Raw genomic sequence first — 17363 nt, forward strand, 5'->3', positions numbered from 1 at the left:
GAACTTAAAAATGGGGGCAATAACTGGTTTAGGGCAGTCACGTTTCCATTGGGAAGTTAAGAAAATTCTTGAGGTAATCAGACGTTTGGATTGTTCTTTTGGCTTCTCGCTGTCATAGCCCTGACTTCTCTGTCCTCTCTGGCTTTGCTTCTTTGTACTTGCCACGGTGGTGGCTCTTTCAAAACAGGAGAGAAGGGACTTCATGGTCCACAGGGAATAAAACGCAGATTAGAGAGCAGCAATAATTGGGGTCCAGATGAATTAACAATCTAAAGAAAACTGACAAAGATGTCCAGTATTACTGGAATTAGTCTTTGAATTCGGTAGTTTCCAGTTGAGTATTTCTGTGTGTACTATCTGTGTCTTAATTTAGACAGATCATGCTCCTATAGAGACCCCTCACAGTGCCTCAACTCTTTCTCTCTTGGTTGGCATTATGTAGAACCATCCTAAATGCAGAGACAGCTGAAAAGAATGAGAAATGACGGCTGTCTTGTGTACTCAGCGCAGCAGTGAAAGGACATTTTTTTTTCAGCTTTGCATGTTTTAGAATATCTCCTTCTCTTTGTGCACGTGGAGTTTTGGATCTCTTTTTCCCTCACCTCCTTGCTTGTCACACTTCTAAGATTTTTTTTTTTAACTGAAGTATAGTTGATTTGCGATATTGTGTTAGTTTCAGGTGTATAGCAAAGTGATTCAGTTTTATATATACACTTTTCAGATTATTTTCCATTATAGGTTATTAAAAGATATTGAATGTTGTTTCCTATGTTATATAGTAAATCCTTGTTGCTTATCTATTTTATACATAGTAGTGTGTATCTGTTAATCTCATACTCTTAATTAATGCCCCCTGCCCTTACTCCTTGGTAACTGTAAGTTTGTTTTCTACATCTGAGTCTGTTTCTGTTTTGTAAATAGATTCACTTGTATTATTTTCTTAGATTCCACATAAAAGTGATATCATATAATATTGGTCCTTCCCTGAGACTTTTAACTCTTGTTTGGCTGGGATGGTATTTGTTCTTTAATAAGAGAGATGCAATTGAAATATGCAATTAGCATTTTCTTCGCTTACTTCCATTTTCCCTCCCTTTTCTCCCAAGGTGTCTTTTGCAGCTCACATCGCAGGTGGATTTGCTGGAATGTCCATAGGCTACACCGTGTTCAGCTGCTTTGATAAGGCACTGCTGAAAGACCCAAGGTTCTGGATAGCCATTGCAGCTTATTTAGCTTGCGTCTTATTTGCTGTATTTTTCAACATTTTCCTATCCCCAGCGAACTGACTCGCCCCTAACACAAACCAATGAATAAAAAGAGCCATCTGGGAGAAAAACTGAAGAACTCTGTGAAAACAGAGAAGTCCCAGCAAATGCTAGTAATTTTATAAAGAGGACAAAACACCCCTGAAGTTGTCAGTTTCGAAGACTGCTTACAAAAGGAATTAGGGTTCAAGGAAGGGGCTCTTCTGAGTGCATGGGGTGGGGGGAAGAGGAAGAGAGAAAAGGGAAGGGAAGTGAGACCAGAGACTGGCTCTTTCCCAAGCATGAGTTGTGCTGGTACTTATCCTTTAAAAGAGACTTGCTCTCCTGGGAGGATATAATTAGAGACTGCTTGGTAGAATTCACAAATAACGTACTATGCTGATAATAAAAACTTTTCATTTCTGTCAGACTATTGATTATCACTTTCGATCACTGTTCAAGTCGATAGGTCACTGTCTGATGTGTTTCACATGCATTATTGCTAATCTTTTTTTAACAGCTCAGAAAGGTAGCTTTCCTCTGTATCTTAGAGGTGAGGACATGGAAACTCTTTTTAAAAAATCAAATAAGTTGTCTAAGAGAGGGCAGGATTTAAAGGTTGGTAATGACTTGGAAGCCCATACCCTCCTGCCCTCCCGGTCTATCAGGCGCTGTGTTCCCCAAATACAGTATCATGGGAGTAGGGGAAGAAACATTTCTGTGGGTACACAGAAATGGTGGAAATACCTTATAGAAGAAGAGTGAGTTCTCTGGACTGCTAGTTTAAGATTCTAATAGGGTGTATAGCATCCCAAGGAAATGGAATTGTCTTTCTGGTGCAAACCATGTTCCTGGACTCCTTTGGAGATCTATGATAAGATCTCATCTTTCATGTGCTCAGAGTGTGTACGATTTATTTACAAAAGGCAAAACATTATATCTGAAAGCTGAGATGCTTGTGTGCTTTTCCTGTATAGAATCCAGATTGCTGGCCACTCTTTCTCCAAAATAGTAGTTTTAGGTCATCTGAACACAGAAAATACATTTTTTCCTTCTTTAATCATCAACGTGTTTTGTTTATAAACACCCATCTAAACATGTTGCTGGATTGTGAAAGGCGGATACCTGCTTAATTAGATATAGTGAGAAAAGCAGTATTTGAGCATTTAGAGAAAAGCTGATCTGGGATTTGTTAAAATTTTTTTTTTAAATTTGAGTATGAGAATATAAGTATGTTCTTGGTGAAACAAAGATTTTTATAAGAACTTCAACGATAAGAATTCCTTTTACCTTTCCACCCCAAACCTGCTCTTTTCCCTTGTGATGACCACTGTCACCAGTCGGGTGTGTATTCTCCCCGACCTTTTTCTACCCTAGATGAGCAGAAAGGGAAATGGATTTCAGTTGATGGCTGACTCACTCATGGCACTGAAGGGCACTGAGTCTGCTGTGCACCCCCAAGGAGAGAAATTCACAGAACAAGTTGAAGACGACTGTGGTATAACTTCCGGCTCCTCAAATTCACCTAAACTAAGAGAGGTTTGGGTTAATCTTGCTGTTTTAGCTATTTAAATATACGAAATATGGGTTTTTAACAAGATAAATGAGCTCACATTATATAGATTGTTCTGTAACTTGTTTTATAATGACTTAGGGGTCTTTCTGTTAGTTCATAGAGACCTTTATTCTCTGAATTGCTGAATGATAAAGATGTATTATAGTTTATTTAACCATTCCTCTGTTGAACACTTAAGTTGTTGCTGACTTTGTACTATTACCATGTACTATCCTAGTATGTGCAGTGTGTCTTTGAGAGTGAATGAATGAATAGTTCAAGCATCCAGAAGCAGAAATGTTAATTTTGACCAATTTAGACTGCCTTTTAAATAACTGTACCACTTATATTCTTACAGATAGCATATGAATTAACGGTTTCCTCATACTTTTGGCAAAGGCAGGTATTATAAATCTTGGGAAAATTTGCATTTTGATAGTTAAAAAATAATACTTTATTTTAATTTGTATTTCTCTGACTACTAATGAGGCATAGTGTTTTTTAAGTTTATTAGTAATTTATGTGTAATTTATATAAGACATAATGTACAAATATGAAAAAAATATATAAACTTTTTTCCCTGATGAAAGACTTGTATTTAATCTGAAAAGTAGCTACTGGTTGGCAAAGAAGCTCAGGGAAGAAATATTCATCTGCCATCACCAGCCCACCAGGTCACTAGCTCTGAAGAGAGATCTTTAATGACCTAAAGTGCAACATAATTGTTAATAATAGAAAACTAGACAAGAGAAACAGGATTCATCTAACTTTGAAATTGGGCATGACCCATTGATTATTAAGACTGATGACTAAGAAGTTATCATCTAGTTAGAGTTTTTTGGTACTAGAAACACCATTCACATTATCAAAAAGTGATAACTTACTGGGTTCCCCAGGGGACAAAATTACCATTAAAAATACACACACAAACATCTGGTGTTTTAAATTTGACATCTCTGAATTAAAGAGGAACCATTTATTCGGCTTAATTTGGGGCTCATCATTTTAGTCTTCTAAACTGTGCTGTCTTATTAGAAATATGGGAACTATTCTTCATCTGTGCTGCCCAATAATGTAGCCACTAGGTACAGGTAGTTCTTTAAATTTAATTAAAATTAAATAAAATTAAAAACTCAGATCCTCTGTTACACCAGCCACATTGCAAGTACTCAGTAGCTATGCGTTGCTAGTGGGCACCTTATTGGACAGCGCAGATAGAGTCTACTTCAACGTTGCTGCAAAAAGTTCTACTGGATAGCACTGTTTTAGAAGAGTGATGAGAGGGAAATGGATTTTAGCTGATGGCTGACTCATTCACCACATTGAACCAAACTGAATCTGCTCTACACCTGTGAAGGGGACAAGCTTTCAGACAATAATTTGAAGATGGCTGTGGTATAACTTTTAAGCATGATCTGCTTCAATCCAGAAAGGTTTGTGTTAATCTCTCTGTTTTAGATATCTAAGAGTCATTTGAAATGTTTTTTTCTTTTTCTTTTGAATTTTATAGTACTGTATCGATGTATACGAGTGTTCATGTCATTTGCTATGAAAGCTTGAGAACCTAAGATTTGTAGCTAAATACTACTACTTCTTCCAGCAAATACCATAGTTTTGTCCTTTATGGAAAAAAATTTTTTCTTTCTTTTTGTGATTATAAAAGTAAAGTGCTCATGGTAAAAAAAAAAATTTAAGTATATATAATTATAAAAAAATTAAGTCAATTGTAATCACGCTGCCCAGAGATAATCATAATTAATATTTTGATGAATACCCTGCCAGGCTTTATTGTATACATCTCTACATACAAATAAATTTACAATAATGGGGCCACACTATTCTATTTTATAACCTGAATGTTACTGAAACAATATAACAAAATTTTGTTTTGCTTTTGTTTATATATTTATTATTTCTACTGGCTGCATAGTACCACACTGTGGATGTACTATTATTTATATGTACAATACAGTCTTTCTTGTAGTGATAATTATTTTGGATGTTTTCAAGTTGTGATTATTATAAACAACAACAAAAATAATATCTTTGCTCACACTTTAAAGTGCTTTGGATTGTTGGGTCAAAGAGTATGCTATTATTAACATAATAAAGTCAAAGAAATTTTCCCTATCTCAGGAATACAACTGAATTTTAGAAGGCTGATGCTTTTGCAAATCTTTTTAACTACATAAAGCTTTAAAAAAGGAACTAAAGACTCTAGAACACATTATTTAAAAAGTCAAAACTATCACTATTTGACATACCTAATTTAAATAAACTTTAAACAGAAAACAGCTGATTTTTTTAATGTCTCTTTCATGAAAATTTCAAATGTGCTTAAAGAGGGAAAAATAACAGTTTAGTTAAACAGTTAAGAGCTGACTTTAGAGCCACAATGATTGGGTCTGAATGCCAATTCTAGCTGTGTGACCTTGGGTAAGTTAAGGTGTGCCTCATCTGCAAAATGGGGAAACAACATATCTACCTCATAGGATTTTTGTGATGAACGTATCTTGTAACTGTAATATCTCAGTATGTTGTTTGATTATGTAGCACTTCCCTTTCTATAAGAGATGTAGGACATACATTTATATTTTAAATGAAAGTGAATGAAAACCCTTCACTTTGTTTCTTTCTTTTGGGATGTATTTCCTCTTAGATATCCTAGGGTATCAACTTATATGGAGCCTACTGGCTGATAATCCAAGCATCTAAATTATAACTCACCCCACTGCTCCCTCCACAAAGCAAGCCACATGTCTTAAAAAGGTCAAATACTGTTAAAATGAAAATTTCTCTAACATGACCACCACAAGAATGATCCATTTATTTCAAATAATATCTAATAATATCCTGGTAGTACAAAATAGCTGAGAACTTTTGGAGTTCATTCTAAGATGATAAATATTTACAGAATTTTTCACAGCCAAGTATAGTAATAATTTTATAAAAAGTATAGTAATAATTTTATAAAAATCCATAAACATATTACTGAAATGATTTCTGAAAATGCTCAAAACTGGCAAAAAGAAACCAGAATTTAGACATTTAAGTGTGGATTAAAAAAACAAATCTAAATTCTTATAGCAAGAGCCAGATCCATTTCCTTTGGTTGCGTTAAATGCTGTGCCTTACTGGATTATGAAATGAAACACGTACATGTATTTTCCTTTGTGCATAAATGAAATTTTAAAATCACTGACTTTGGTTATAGCTTTTATATACAATAATCTTAATAAATAGGTTTGTAAGATCAATTCAGTCGTTTTAGGAACCTCTCCAAAGTTCTCAGTTTAAAAAAGTAAAACAACAACAAACTTCAGCCACGTAAGATTCCTTACAGGGACTCCTACAATTTTATTCCTCATAGAGAATATATACACCTCACCTCCAGGTATCTTTTTTTTTTTCATTGCATTGTAAGTTCTAAACATAAATGATTTTAAATTTCTGTCATCTTAAACACATTCTTGTAACTGATTACAACTTTCTAGGGAAAAAGTAGAGCAACCAGCATGCTTAGTGATACTTTGTTCATATTTTGGCTGTAGGTTTGCCTAAGAAACAGCACGCCCTTCAGAATGGAAGATTTTATCTGCCTATTTGATGGGGTTCAGAGCTAAGATGGCTGACTAAATAAGCATGGGGGATTGGAATTTCCTTGGAGGCATCCTGGAGGAAGTTCACATGCACTCTACCATGATTGGAAAGATCTGGCTCACTATCCTGTTCATATTTCGGATGCTTGTTCTGGGTGTAGCAGCTGAAGATGTCTGGAATGATGAGCAGTCTGGCTTCATCTGTAATACGGAACAGCCCGGCTGCAGAAATGTATGCTATGATCAGGCCTTTCCTATCTCCCTCATTAGATACTGGGTTTTGCAGGTGATATTTGTGTCTTCACCATCCCTGGTGTACATGGGCCATGCTTTGTACCGATTGAGAGTTCTGGAGAAGGAGAGGCAGATGAAGAAAGCTCAACTGAGAGGAGAACTGGAGTGGGTAGAGCTTGAACTGCCTGGAGACCGGAGGAGACTGGAGCAAGAACTTTATCAGCTGGAGCAAAGGAAACTAAGTAAAGCTCCACTCAGAGGAACCTTGCTTTGCACTTACGTGATACACATTTTCACTCGCTCTGTGGTTGAAGTTGGGTTCATGATTGGACAGTATCTTTTATATGGATTTCACTTAGAGCCTCTATTTAAATGCCATGGCCACCCATGTCCAAATATAATTGACTGTTTTGTCTCAAGACCCACAGAAAAGACGATATTCCTATTATTTATGCAATCCATAGCTACTGTTTCACTTTTCCTAAATGTTCTAGAAATTTTCCACCTAGGTTTTAAAAAGATTAAAAGGGGGCTTTGGGGACAATATAAATTGAAGGATGAACATAATGAATTCTGTACAAACAAATCAAAACAAAACCTTGCCAAATATCAAAACACATCTGCAAATTCACTGAAACGACTCTCTTCCGCACCTGATTACAGCCTGTTAGTGGACAAGCAAACACACACAGCAGTGTACCCTAGTTTAAATTCATCTGCATTTCAGACAGACCCTGATAATCACAGTAGAAATGATGAGAAAGGCATTTTGGATGAAGAGGAAACTGTACTTTCTAATGAGATGTGCACACCTAGGACTACCTGTAGTCATCTTCAAAACATCAGCTCAAGTAATAAAGAAGACACTCATAAAATATCTGGAAAAGAAGTTCATGGTGACCAGTTGAGGGAAAAAAGAGAAACTGAAAGCAAAGACAGGAAAAGGGACCACTATTCTAGAGGTCACTGTTCTATTCCAGGTGATGCTATAGATCTGAACAACTGCACAGGGCAGTCACCCCAAACAGTTTTCTCTCTGCCAGCTAACTGCACTTGGAGACCGAAATGGCTTCGTGCTACATACGGTCCCTCTGCAGAAAATGAAAACCAGGCATTACCTCCTAAAGGTAACCTCAAGGGCCAGCTGAGAGAGAGCACTATCAGAACCCTTGCTCCTTCACAGGGAGGCTTCCAACCACTTGACACTCCAGACACTCCTGATTCTTTGGGAGGGTTGTCTTTTGAATCCGAGTTGGTCAGAAGCTGCAATAACCATACTGCTTGTTCTCCAAATCCTTTAGTGTCACTGACAAACAACCTCATTGGTAGGCGGGCTCCCACAGATCTTCAAATCTGAACAGCTGTTGGCTTTTACACATTCTACATATTATATTATCATAGAAGTAGCCTAGTGATGGTGGAACACAGACGATACAGATAATGGCTGTTCTAAAGACCAGGTGTTTAGACAGACAACAGCAAACCCATTTTAAAAAGGGACAATGGCTCTAATTCTGAATTGGGAAGGAGTGGTTTCAAATTCAAAGACACAGAGTTACCAAATCAGGATTACTTTTTCACGGGGCTCCCTTCAAAGTATGTGAAAACTGATTTGGGGAAAATCTTATGTTCAGAACTGAAGTTAAATGGAACCCGGTTTTTCCTTGAAGGGAGTACAGGCTTCGGAGATTGTTCTTGGTCTATGTAATTCCTTCTTTTAGTTATTAATCTTTTATTTTTGGACACTGGTTAAATTTTGTTTGCCCCTGCGACTTAACTTAGTTTCCTTATAGACTGGAACCTTGATGTGTCTTGACTATAACCGCTATCTAGTAAATAAAATCTTAAAAAGATCGGTCTCTTTCTTTCACCAGTTTATAGCATCGTGACTCAGTGCCAGGATTGGAAGATTGAGCTCTGCTACTCGCTGGTCATCTGACCTCGCTAGTTTACTCACAGTATCCACCTTACAGGGATGGTGTCAAGATTAAAATAAGAAACATATGTGTTTAATTCACTGCTAGGCACACAAAAGCGCTCAAAAGTGCTAGCTATTATTCGCACGTTACTGCTTACCCTCCGGAGCCCACATTGAGCCGGCCACAAAACAAGGAGACTCCAAACGTAAAAGATGGGAGTCGAAACATACGATTCTAAGCAGTCCTCAAGCCACTGCAAATCCAAGGGTTGCTCTCGTCGGCTGAGAGAGAAGCCAGCTCAGACAGGTCGCCACAGCTCCTGAGGTTCCAGCTGAGACAGGTCCGCCCACTCTCGGTGTCGGGAGACCCTCCTCTGTGGGTTCAGTCCAAGAGCCCCAAGGCTCCACAGGCCCCACTCCCTGGCGCCACGTCCACCTTTGGCCCCACCTGGACCCCTAGTCCCGAGTTACCAAAACCTAGCCTCCCGCTAAGCAACCGAATTGCGGCGAGGACCGGAAAAGGAAAGAGAGGTACTGCTTCGCTAGCCAGAGGGGCGGGCATACGCAGCCTCCTTCAGCTCAGCCCACTATGGGGCATTCAGAGCGTCCTGGTCGCCATGAAAACAGGCCACACCCCGGCGGTCCCGGGCCGTGGTTCGCAAGTGCGCAGGCGCGGGAGCCCTTCTGCGCACGAGCAGTGCTGTTCCGAGCCCGCCAGCCACGGTTTCGGGCGCCAGCTACGCCGCTGCCGCTGTCACTATGGCCTATTACAAAGTGAGGGGGGCGCGGCGTGGCTGGGGGGAGTGCGGGCGGTAGCCAGCCGCTGGTCGGCTCGGGTGGGAGTTGGGGCGCGCGCGCGCAGGTTTTGGGGGCTTGAGGTAGCGAGGCGGAGTCGGGGTTGCCGGACTCCCAGCGCCTTCTTCCTGCTCCGGCCCCCGGGCTTCGGCCGCTGACCCGCCGTGTCTCCTCAGGCCGCCGACTCGAAGCGCGAGCAGTTCCGGAGGTACTTGGAGAAGTCGGGGGTGCTGGACACGCTGACCAAGGGTGAGCATGGGCCAGGAGAGGGTTCCTCGTGCCCTCGTCGTGCTCCTCGGCGCTGCGCCCCTGACGGGCCGTGGCGTGGGGAAGGAGAACAGGTGGGACCCGTCTGGGGTCCAGCGAGGGGGGCCTCGGGGTTCAGCGGAGACCGGCGCACGCCTGGCTGCCGGACGCGGCCCGGGTAGGGTAGCCTCGTTCAGGCTACCGCTCTCCCCGCGGGGAGTGAAACTCCTGCAGCTGTTGCAAAGTCCCTCCAACTTCCATTGCTTTGCCTCGAGCAGCCGCAGTGAGCATGCTTGCTAAAGACCTTGAGAGCCCAAGTCCTCTCTCCTGACAGTTTTTGTGGAGTCCTCAAAATACTGTACAGAAATATTTTCCCTCGAACAGAGGTCAAGTGGAAAAGTGACCAGATTTGAAAGCAGGCTATAAAGTAGCTAAATGAACCTAATTCCCGAAGTAGCGGTTTGGCTATGGCTTTTCAAATGAACCCCGTTTTGTATTCTATATCAATTCGCACTTTGTACAGATTTAATAATTAAGAGGAATTACAGTTTAAAGAACTTGAGGGCACATCAAAATGGTTATATTTTCATTTTTTAAAATGGAAGCTGTTACACTGCATCTCTCACTCTGGGGTTCAAGATCTAAGAGGAATAAGGTGCTTGAAACTGGAGGGTTCCAAGAGATAGTGTGGGTACTGCTAATAAGCAGTAATGTGAATGCCCATTATGTCCCACTCACTTACTGGCTGGGACTCTCAAGGACGTCGAACAGAAGAGCTGGCAGGAATGATGATCTGGGTCCATATGAGAATAGTAAGTGGTAATAATTTGGTAACTACTCTTTGGCCAGAAGCAAAAGTTAGGAGAAAATTCTGGGAGAATAACAACTCTGGATCTTAGCAGAAAGCAGGGCTTTTAATTCCGAAGCATGGGCTGGTAATTTTGAACTGCTACCTACCTTAGGTACTAGTTTCCCATCTCTTTGCTAATAAGTTTCAGTGAACATTAAGAGCCTCTATGAAAACACTGTGCTGACTCTCCGGAAGGATCACAGACTTGTAATTTCATCAATCTCCCCCTTACCCCCAACAAAACAAAACTCCACAAGCTCATTTCTTTCATTTATTTATCCATTTAATTCAGGTCTCTGTTCTAGGCACTGGGGATACAACAGAGTGGGGAAAAAAAAGTCCCTGCTCTAAATGAGCTTATACCCTAGTTGGGGGAGACAGATAAACACTTAGTGTCAGCCAATGGTAAGTGTTATGTGAATAAAAACATAGCAAAGGGAATAAAGAGTGATGGGTGTGCCATTTTATATATGGTGGTGGGGAAAGGCTTTTCTTAAGAAATAACATTTGAGCAGAGACCTGAATGAAATATGATGTCAAGAGTTTCAGAAGAGTAAGGAGGCCAGAATGGCTGGATGGAGTGAATGAAAGACTGGAAAGGGCAGAGATGTGACCATTGTGGGAGGTAAATGAAGATATACAGCCCTGTGCTCATACATGGATTTTCCTTCATGAGAGACTGGACACCACTGGAGGTTTCTTTTCCCTTGCTGACATCTACTGGTATTTCCACTCAGCCTCCCTAGATTTCCAGTCTCCTAAGTAACATCAGACAACAGAGTACCTACCGATGTGATCTATTTAAGATTTGATCTTGTGTACTTTACACAGACTTAATTTATAATTTGTATCCAGCTTATTTCCAAGAGGATTTGAAACTGCTTCTAACATTAAAACATTATAAGGATGGCTAAAGATAAAGATAAGTCATTTGGAAAAAGAAGCATTTTAGTTATTTTGAGAACTATATCAACCTCTAAAAATCCTGGCTGCTAAGGCAAAAAGGAAAACACTGAGTATAGAGTTCTTGTCTGATTAAAACGAAGTATATTTCATCTATAGAAAAGCACAGGGAACTTGACATTTACCTTATGTTCTGTAATTATCAACCTTGTAAGTACCACTGACAAATTTAGAAGCTAAAACAAAGGGTGAGGGAAGAGGAGGAAGAAAGGGTAAGAGTTTTCATGTCTTATAAAATTAGGATTTGGTAGAGATCAGTGGAAATTAATGGAAGGAGGAACAGGTTTGAGCCTATAGTTTAAAGACAAAAGTAATAAGTAGAGGAATTAAAGTGTGTACTGTAACATCGAAAGAAGAGAGGGTAGTGGTGATGTAAATATATGAATTTCTCAAAAAATAGTGCTGTGAATACATTTAGAAGAGTAATTATCAGAACATAAATTGTTAGAAGTAGTTGCCTATTTGATTTTTTTCTACTGCCTATATTTATGAATTATTAAAAACAATAAAAAATAAAAGGAAAGCATCTAAGTTGGTTTACAATAGTTCTTAACCTGGGGTCTAGCACACTTTTTGTGTGTCGACACAGTTTTTGTTTTTTATGAGATTCTTCAAAGAGCTCCATGCAACAGAAATATTAACCAATGGTTTAGAGAGATTTTTATCTGAGTAGTACATCCTGGGAGGAATCTGTTCCATATAAAATGACACAGGTAGTGCTGACACGAACTATTGGATATGAAACCACGAAGTATATATCTAAATATTGATTGAGCAGGCTGACTACTGGTAAAGTTTTTGTCTGGTGGTTATTTAGCATGTGGTGTATGAAACTTCATTCTTGAACATGTTGAATTCAAAGCTTTAACATTCTGAATTCAAAGTATCTTCCTTCCAGTAATTACCCATAGCCCTGTTGATTTTCTCCATAATTTTTCTGATTTATCTGCCTTGTTTTCATCCCTCTGTCACTCTAGTGCAGGTTACTACTTTTTTAAGCTGGATTTACCAGCGTCTTAATTGGTCTTCCTACCTTTAAATCCTCATCCCACTCGTCAGTCTTCCACAGGAGTCAGGAGTGATCCTGTCACTCCCCTGCTTAAAACTGCTTAATTATATGCCATATTGTTCTTAGGGTCAAGGTCTGACTGAACTTGCAGGATCCTCCAGTCTCCCCCGACCACCGGTCCCAGCTTACTTTCCTGCCCCACTGTCCACAACTCCATCTAGCCATACTTGAATTTTCAGTTCCTGAATCTGCTGTTGTTTTGTCCTCGGCCTTCCCTTTTTATCTGAAACCTTCACTGCCTAGGTCTCAGGTCTTATTTCCCTTCCTTGGGGAAGATTTCCCCGGTGCCCTAGGCTGAATTAGGTGTTCTTCCAGCGTGCTCCCATAACCTGTTATCCGTATCACTACTTGCTCTTTTTTTTTTTTTGATCTAGTTTCTTGCTTATCTGTAAATTCATTGATAGCAGGATCTTGTCTGTCTTGATCACCGTGGTACAGGCAGTCTTAGCAATGTGTGTGGTGTATAACAGGCACTTAGTATTTACTGGGGTATGGAATATAATTTCAGCTGCTCAAATTTAAGACTTTAACTGTTGTTTTTTTCTGCTTTTTGATTTGCAGTATTGGTAGCCTTATATGAAGAACCAGAGAAACCTAATAGTGCTTTGGAGTATCCTTTTCATTTTTCAAGTCAGAAAAAGGCATTTATTTTTTTTTGAACTCTTATTTTTTCACATAGATAATAACCTTTAAAATACTTTTGATTACTGAAAATGTTACTTTCTTTGAGTATTTGGATTTTGATCTCTGCTCAAGTAAATTCTTAACTTTGATATTAGTTTTTTAAAGCATCACTTAGGAGCTGCTACCCCAGAAAATCCAGAAATAGAGCTGCTTCGCCTAGAATTGGCAGAAATGAAAGAGAAATATGAAGCTATTGTAGAAGAAAATAAAAAACTAAAAACAAAGGTAAAATTTTTGAAAGAATTCATATTAAAAATGATTTCACCTATAATGACTGTATGATCAAAACCTCACTAAAATGGACAGTAGGGGAGGGAGGAGGGTGAATATCAATCTTGGTTAACTGCAGAGCCAAGCTGATGCCCTGTCTAGAAAACCATGGCAAACTGTAAATAGGATGAGCAAAGTGTGGTCAAGAAGAGGTTCTTGGGAAACTTTGGTAACAAAAAGATGAGAATATTGGTTAATGAATATTGATTTATAAGCTAATGGAGATTTTTGAGAGTCTTAGGCAGTTGATTTAAGTAAGTAGGTCAGTATAGGGCCACTGCTTTGTGAATGGCACCTTTTAGATTGTGCAGTGCTCAATCTGCATAGTCATATGTGGCGGCCCTGTAATGTGTTCAAGTACCTCTGTAAATTTGTTTGCACTTAGTTTTGTCTAGTGCTGAAGGTTTTTATTTGTTTAAACTCCTGTGAGAATTTTCGTGAACTTCTTAAGTCTTTTTACTGCATTCTCAATCACATAATGCATTTCATATGACTCTAGGCACCTCTCGTGTTTTATCTTCTCAACAGCTTGTGAGATAAGTGAACACAGGTACACAGACCATTTTATAGGTGAGGAAACTAAAGCACACTGAGTTATGTTCTCAAATCCAACAGCTAATTGGAACAACTCAAATCTTAGTTTAGTGTTGTTGCAGGGAACCACAACTCAGCACAAAAGAAAATGCAGTATGTTAAATTATCCAAGGTTCCACAACGTCTAAATGCCAGATAACTTTTTGGCATCTTTTAAGTCAAGGATGTTAGCTGCTCTCTATTGAGTGGCTAGATTAATATATGTCACATAGTTCTCTTTTCCTATTTTTTAGGAGAAAGCTCAGTAAACTTATGGTGGAGAGGAAGAAAGGACCTTACTATAAGCCACAAAATCTTTGGGAAGATCTAGATAATTGCATATCAAGTATTTGTGCAGTGCAGTCATGAATGGGAATAATTGTAAACGTTTATATAAAAAGAGCTTTCATTAGGTTTGATTTTATTAAATACTAAATATCACTGAGTGGTTTAAAAAGGACAGGATTTTAATATAAACTTACTGATTCAGTAATTAAATTGAATACTATAGTTAACTCGTTTTGTTACTATTAAGTTTGTTATCCAATTTAGGATAAAATTCACCTAAACTCCTCTGTCTTTGCCCCATAGCTTGCTCAGTATGAACCACCTCAGGAGGAGAAGCGTGCTGAATAGGATTCTTCTCAGTTGAAAAGACACTGAAAAATGGTTTTGTATGACTTGAATAGTTTGTGTAGTATATGATCTTTTCCGAACAGATGCTATAGCACTCTTTTAATATGTTAAATTCACCTATCACACTTTAACTGTTATAAACACATATACTTAGAATCACCAATAAAAACTCAATATAACTTTCTTTGGGTCTTAAAAGCAGGAGAATCAAAAATGAATCCTGAAAAAAAAAATCTAAACACAGCCATCTAATTCATTACCTTAAAAGACATTCTGTTTATTAGTCTGACTAGGAATGATGGTACTGGTTGTATTTTAGCCAAGGAGGTTTAGCGTGGAGCTATTCCTTGGTTTAGCTCAGGATAAGAGCACAGGTACAGTCATTCTTTAAAATGAAGATGACACTGTTGTTTATATTCTCTGTAGGTAGCTGGAGAGATGTGTGTGACTTAAAGATGCTTTTGCATGGGTTCTCATGAATCTTCTGCTCTTGTTTATATAATGTGGAACAAATGACTCTTCTTTGCCACCACTTTGCCTTAGATAACTGTGTGTGTGTGCCAGTGTGAACTCTGACACCACGTTTCCTTCTATGCAATCCTGCCCTATCTGATAATGTTGCCTTGCTTTGCTGTGTGCTGCAGTGGGTCCCAATTGCAAATTGGCCTTTCTGTGTTGTTTTTCAATTTGCTATAATAGCAGTTACCCTGATTGTAATTTATATGACTAAAGAGGATCACACTGTTCCCCTGCCTTACTTAGTTGCTTAGTTGAACACAGAACAGAGGCAATATAAAATTCTGGGTTCATGCACAAGCTGGGATGAGAAGGGGAATGAGCCATATATCGTGGAAAATTATAGTTTGCGGGTATAATTACATAGTGCTTTTTTTTCCCTCAAAGTATTTTTCTAGCCTTGAATTCATTTTATCTTCATTATCCCTGTGAAGTAGGTAGACAAGTATGACGGGAGGTTGGGTGCTGAATTTTTAGGCCAAAGACTGATATGAATACAAATTTTTTTGTATTGGGCACATCAATATTTTGTATTGAACCTTGGGCACATCAGTTAATTGCTCTGAGATTCACTTTCCTCATCTGTTCAACGGGATTATCTGTGCTGCCTACCTCACAGGGTTGTTGTGAGGGTCAAATGGAATGTATGTGAAAGATCTGTAAATGGTAAAGCACTATATTCTTGTTTGTTAGTCCTTTTTCCTTTCTTGGAAGACTGACAGTCAGATGTTTTGTGTTACTGATCACTTATTTTCCTTATTGGTTGACTGACATATTAAGTAGTCCTATTTCATGTATTCTGTCCCTATTGTTAGAGAACTCTATTTTTTGGTCAAAACACACAAAGAAAACAAAACAATCCAAGGAAAGCTGGTTTAACAAGCAAAAGCCTCAGCACCTGCTGGAAACTGTGACCAAGCCAATTATAAGGGCATTTTAATCAGTCATGTTAGCAGGAATGTAGCAATGGTCTGTGCCTCTTCTAGTCACAAGTTTGTTTTTGGAGGAGATCCAGATACTGTTGGAAGAATGTTCACTTGAATTGGTTTATCTTTTACCAACGTGAGTGCCTCCTACACAGACAGCAGTGGGCTGAGTACTAAGTGTTATAAAGATTAATGACTTGAAGTTAGTTGTAAGACATGCATACAACCAATTACAATGTGGGACAGGATGTGCTAAGAACCATAAATGATAATAAAACATGGCCCCATAGGGGTTTTGGAAGAGAGGGAGACTTGGCTTCTTTAAGCAGTTGGTATGACTATCTCTTGGTGGATACAGGCAAGTAGAAGTTTTTTCTGGTAACCAACCCTCATCTGCCTTTTTTCCAATGGGACTGATATTAAAATTATGTAAGTCAGGTGACTATACCATCATTTTGAACAGAATGGCAACCTGTGGGTTGGTAATCAGACTTGGGGCAGGAACTGACCTGCTTAAACTGCTATACCAGTCAGTGCTATGTAAGAATTCAGGGTCAGCTTGGCCTCTGGAGGTCCTCTTCATTTCTATCAAGAATCTGGATGAAGACAGTATCCAAGAAGATGCTCAGCGGAGTAAAAAAGGATCTGATCCATTCAGTTCCTGCTGTGTCAGCTGCCTTATCTATAAAATGTAGATTTCATATCTTGCCTACCTCACAAGGTGTTGTAAGGATCAAATTAAATATAATGGATGAAAAAGTACCTTGTAAATTGTAAAGAACTACATATGGGTCAGATGGTAGTAATGCCAATTCTGTAAGTGCCACAAAGTTGGAAGGGCTGGTTGGTAGATTATATTGAAATGAGCTTGAAAATGATTAAATTGGAGTACCTAAATTTCACGGTCTAAACAAAAAAGTTGAAATATCAAGTCTTAGATTTATGTTAAAAAAATGCAGCTATACCAGTTTAGGCACTAGGATTGCTAACACAGTACTAGCTACAGTGATTATCAGTGTGAACCACTTACACTATCTGGATATTTGAAAAAAAATTCCATCTGGAAAGCATTAATAGAAATATTGTCCAGGTGCTAAACAGTCACTCTAAAGGCTGTATTGGTCAGTACTGCATTGTATGTGTCAGAAATTTGATGGATGTTGACAAGTTGAATTGCACATAAAGGACAGTGCATTTGAAAATACAAGGTTGTGCTGTTCAATATGGTAGCTGCTAGCCACAACTGGCAATTAAAACCAAATACAAAATTCAGTTCCTCAGTCAC

At 38.9% G+C, this 17363-nt stretch overlaps 4 protein-coding genes across 9 annotated transcripts in view; 3 read left to right on the forward strand and 1 right to left on the reverse strand.

Moving 5' to 3' along the window:
• Positions 1 to 1674, forward strand: part of RHBDL2 (rhomboid like 2) — a 72440-nt gene extending 70766 nt beyond the window's left edge. For all 5 annotated transcript variants that reach the window (XM_072974720.1, XM_015246513.3, XM_031684071.2 and 2 more), the window contains one exon: positions 1107 to 1674. In XM_072974720.1, coding sequence (XP_072830821.1) covers positions 1107 to 1286 — 180 coding nt within the window. In that variant the 3' untranslated portion in view covers positions 1287 to 1674. The remainder of the gene's footprint in view (positions 1 to 1106) is intronic.
• The window catches only part of AKIRIN1 (akirin 1), a 90660-nt gene extending 81474 nt beyond the window's left edge, over positions 1 to 9186 (reverse strand). The window contains exon 1 of the mRNA XM_006212656.4: positions 8709 to 9186. The gene's annotated coding sequence lies outside the window, so the exon portion shown is untranslated. The remainder of the gene's footprint in view (positions 1 to 8708) is intronic.
• GJA9 (gap junction protein alpha 9) lies at positions 1820 to 8730 on the forward strand. Its single transcript, XM_006212658.3, has 2 exons — positions 1820 to 2783; positions 6351 to 8730. Exon 2 carries the CDS (start codon positions 6442 to 6444, stop codon positions 7987 to 7989), a length of 1548 nt encoding a protein of 515 aa, XP_006212720.2. The 5' UTR covers positions 1820 to 2783; positions 6351 to 6441; the 3' UTR covers positions 7990 to 8730.
• An 18-nt stretch (positions 9187 to 9204) lies between the features above and the next one.
• Positions 9205 to 15837, forward strand: MYCBP (MYC binding protein). Of its 2 annotated transcripts, none has more exons than XM_072974724.1 (5): positions 9205 to 9324; positions 9522 to 9594; positions 13035 to 13083; positions 13253 to 13382; positions 14255 to 15837. In XM_072974724.1, exons 1-5 carry the CDS (start codon positions 9310 to 9312, stop codon positions 14267 to 14269), a joined length of 282 nt encoding a protein of 93 aa, XP_072830825.1. In that variant the 5' UTR covers positions 9205 to 9309; the 3' UTR covers positions 14270 to 15837. The 2 variants fall into 2 exon arrangements, with proteins under 2 accessions (XP_072830825.1, XP_006212721.1); XM_006212659.4 differs by having other exon boundaries at positions 14592 to 15837.
• Positions 15838 to 17363: the final 1526 nt, after the last annotated feature.

Source organism: Vicugna pacos, chromosome 13 (assembly GCF_048564905.1).
Source record: "Vicugna pacos chromosome 13, VicPac4, whole genome shotgun sequence".
NCBI lineage: Eukaryota > Metazoa > Chordata > Mammalia > Artiodactyla > Camelidae > Vicugna > Vicugna pacos.

Bases quoted from the DNA above. Each gene is read 5' to 3' on its own strand.
- GJA9 (XM_006212658.3), top strand. From the start codon at position 6,442: ATGGGGGATTGGAATTTCCTTGGAGGCATCCTGGAGGAAGTTCACATG.
- MYCBP (XM_006212659.4), top strand. The intron at 9,595-13,034 runs GTGAGCATGGGC...TTTGATTTGCAG, and splicing joins GCTGGACACGCTGACCAAGG to TATTGGTAGCCTTATATGAA. The intron at 13,084-13,252 runs GTATCCTTTTCA...CTTTGATATTAG, and splicing joins AAACCTAATAGTGCTTTGGA to TTTTTTAAAGCATCACTTAG.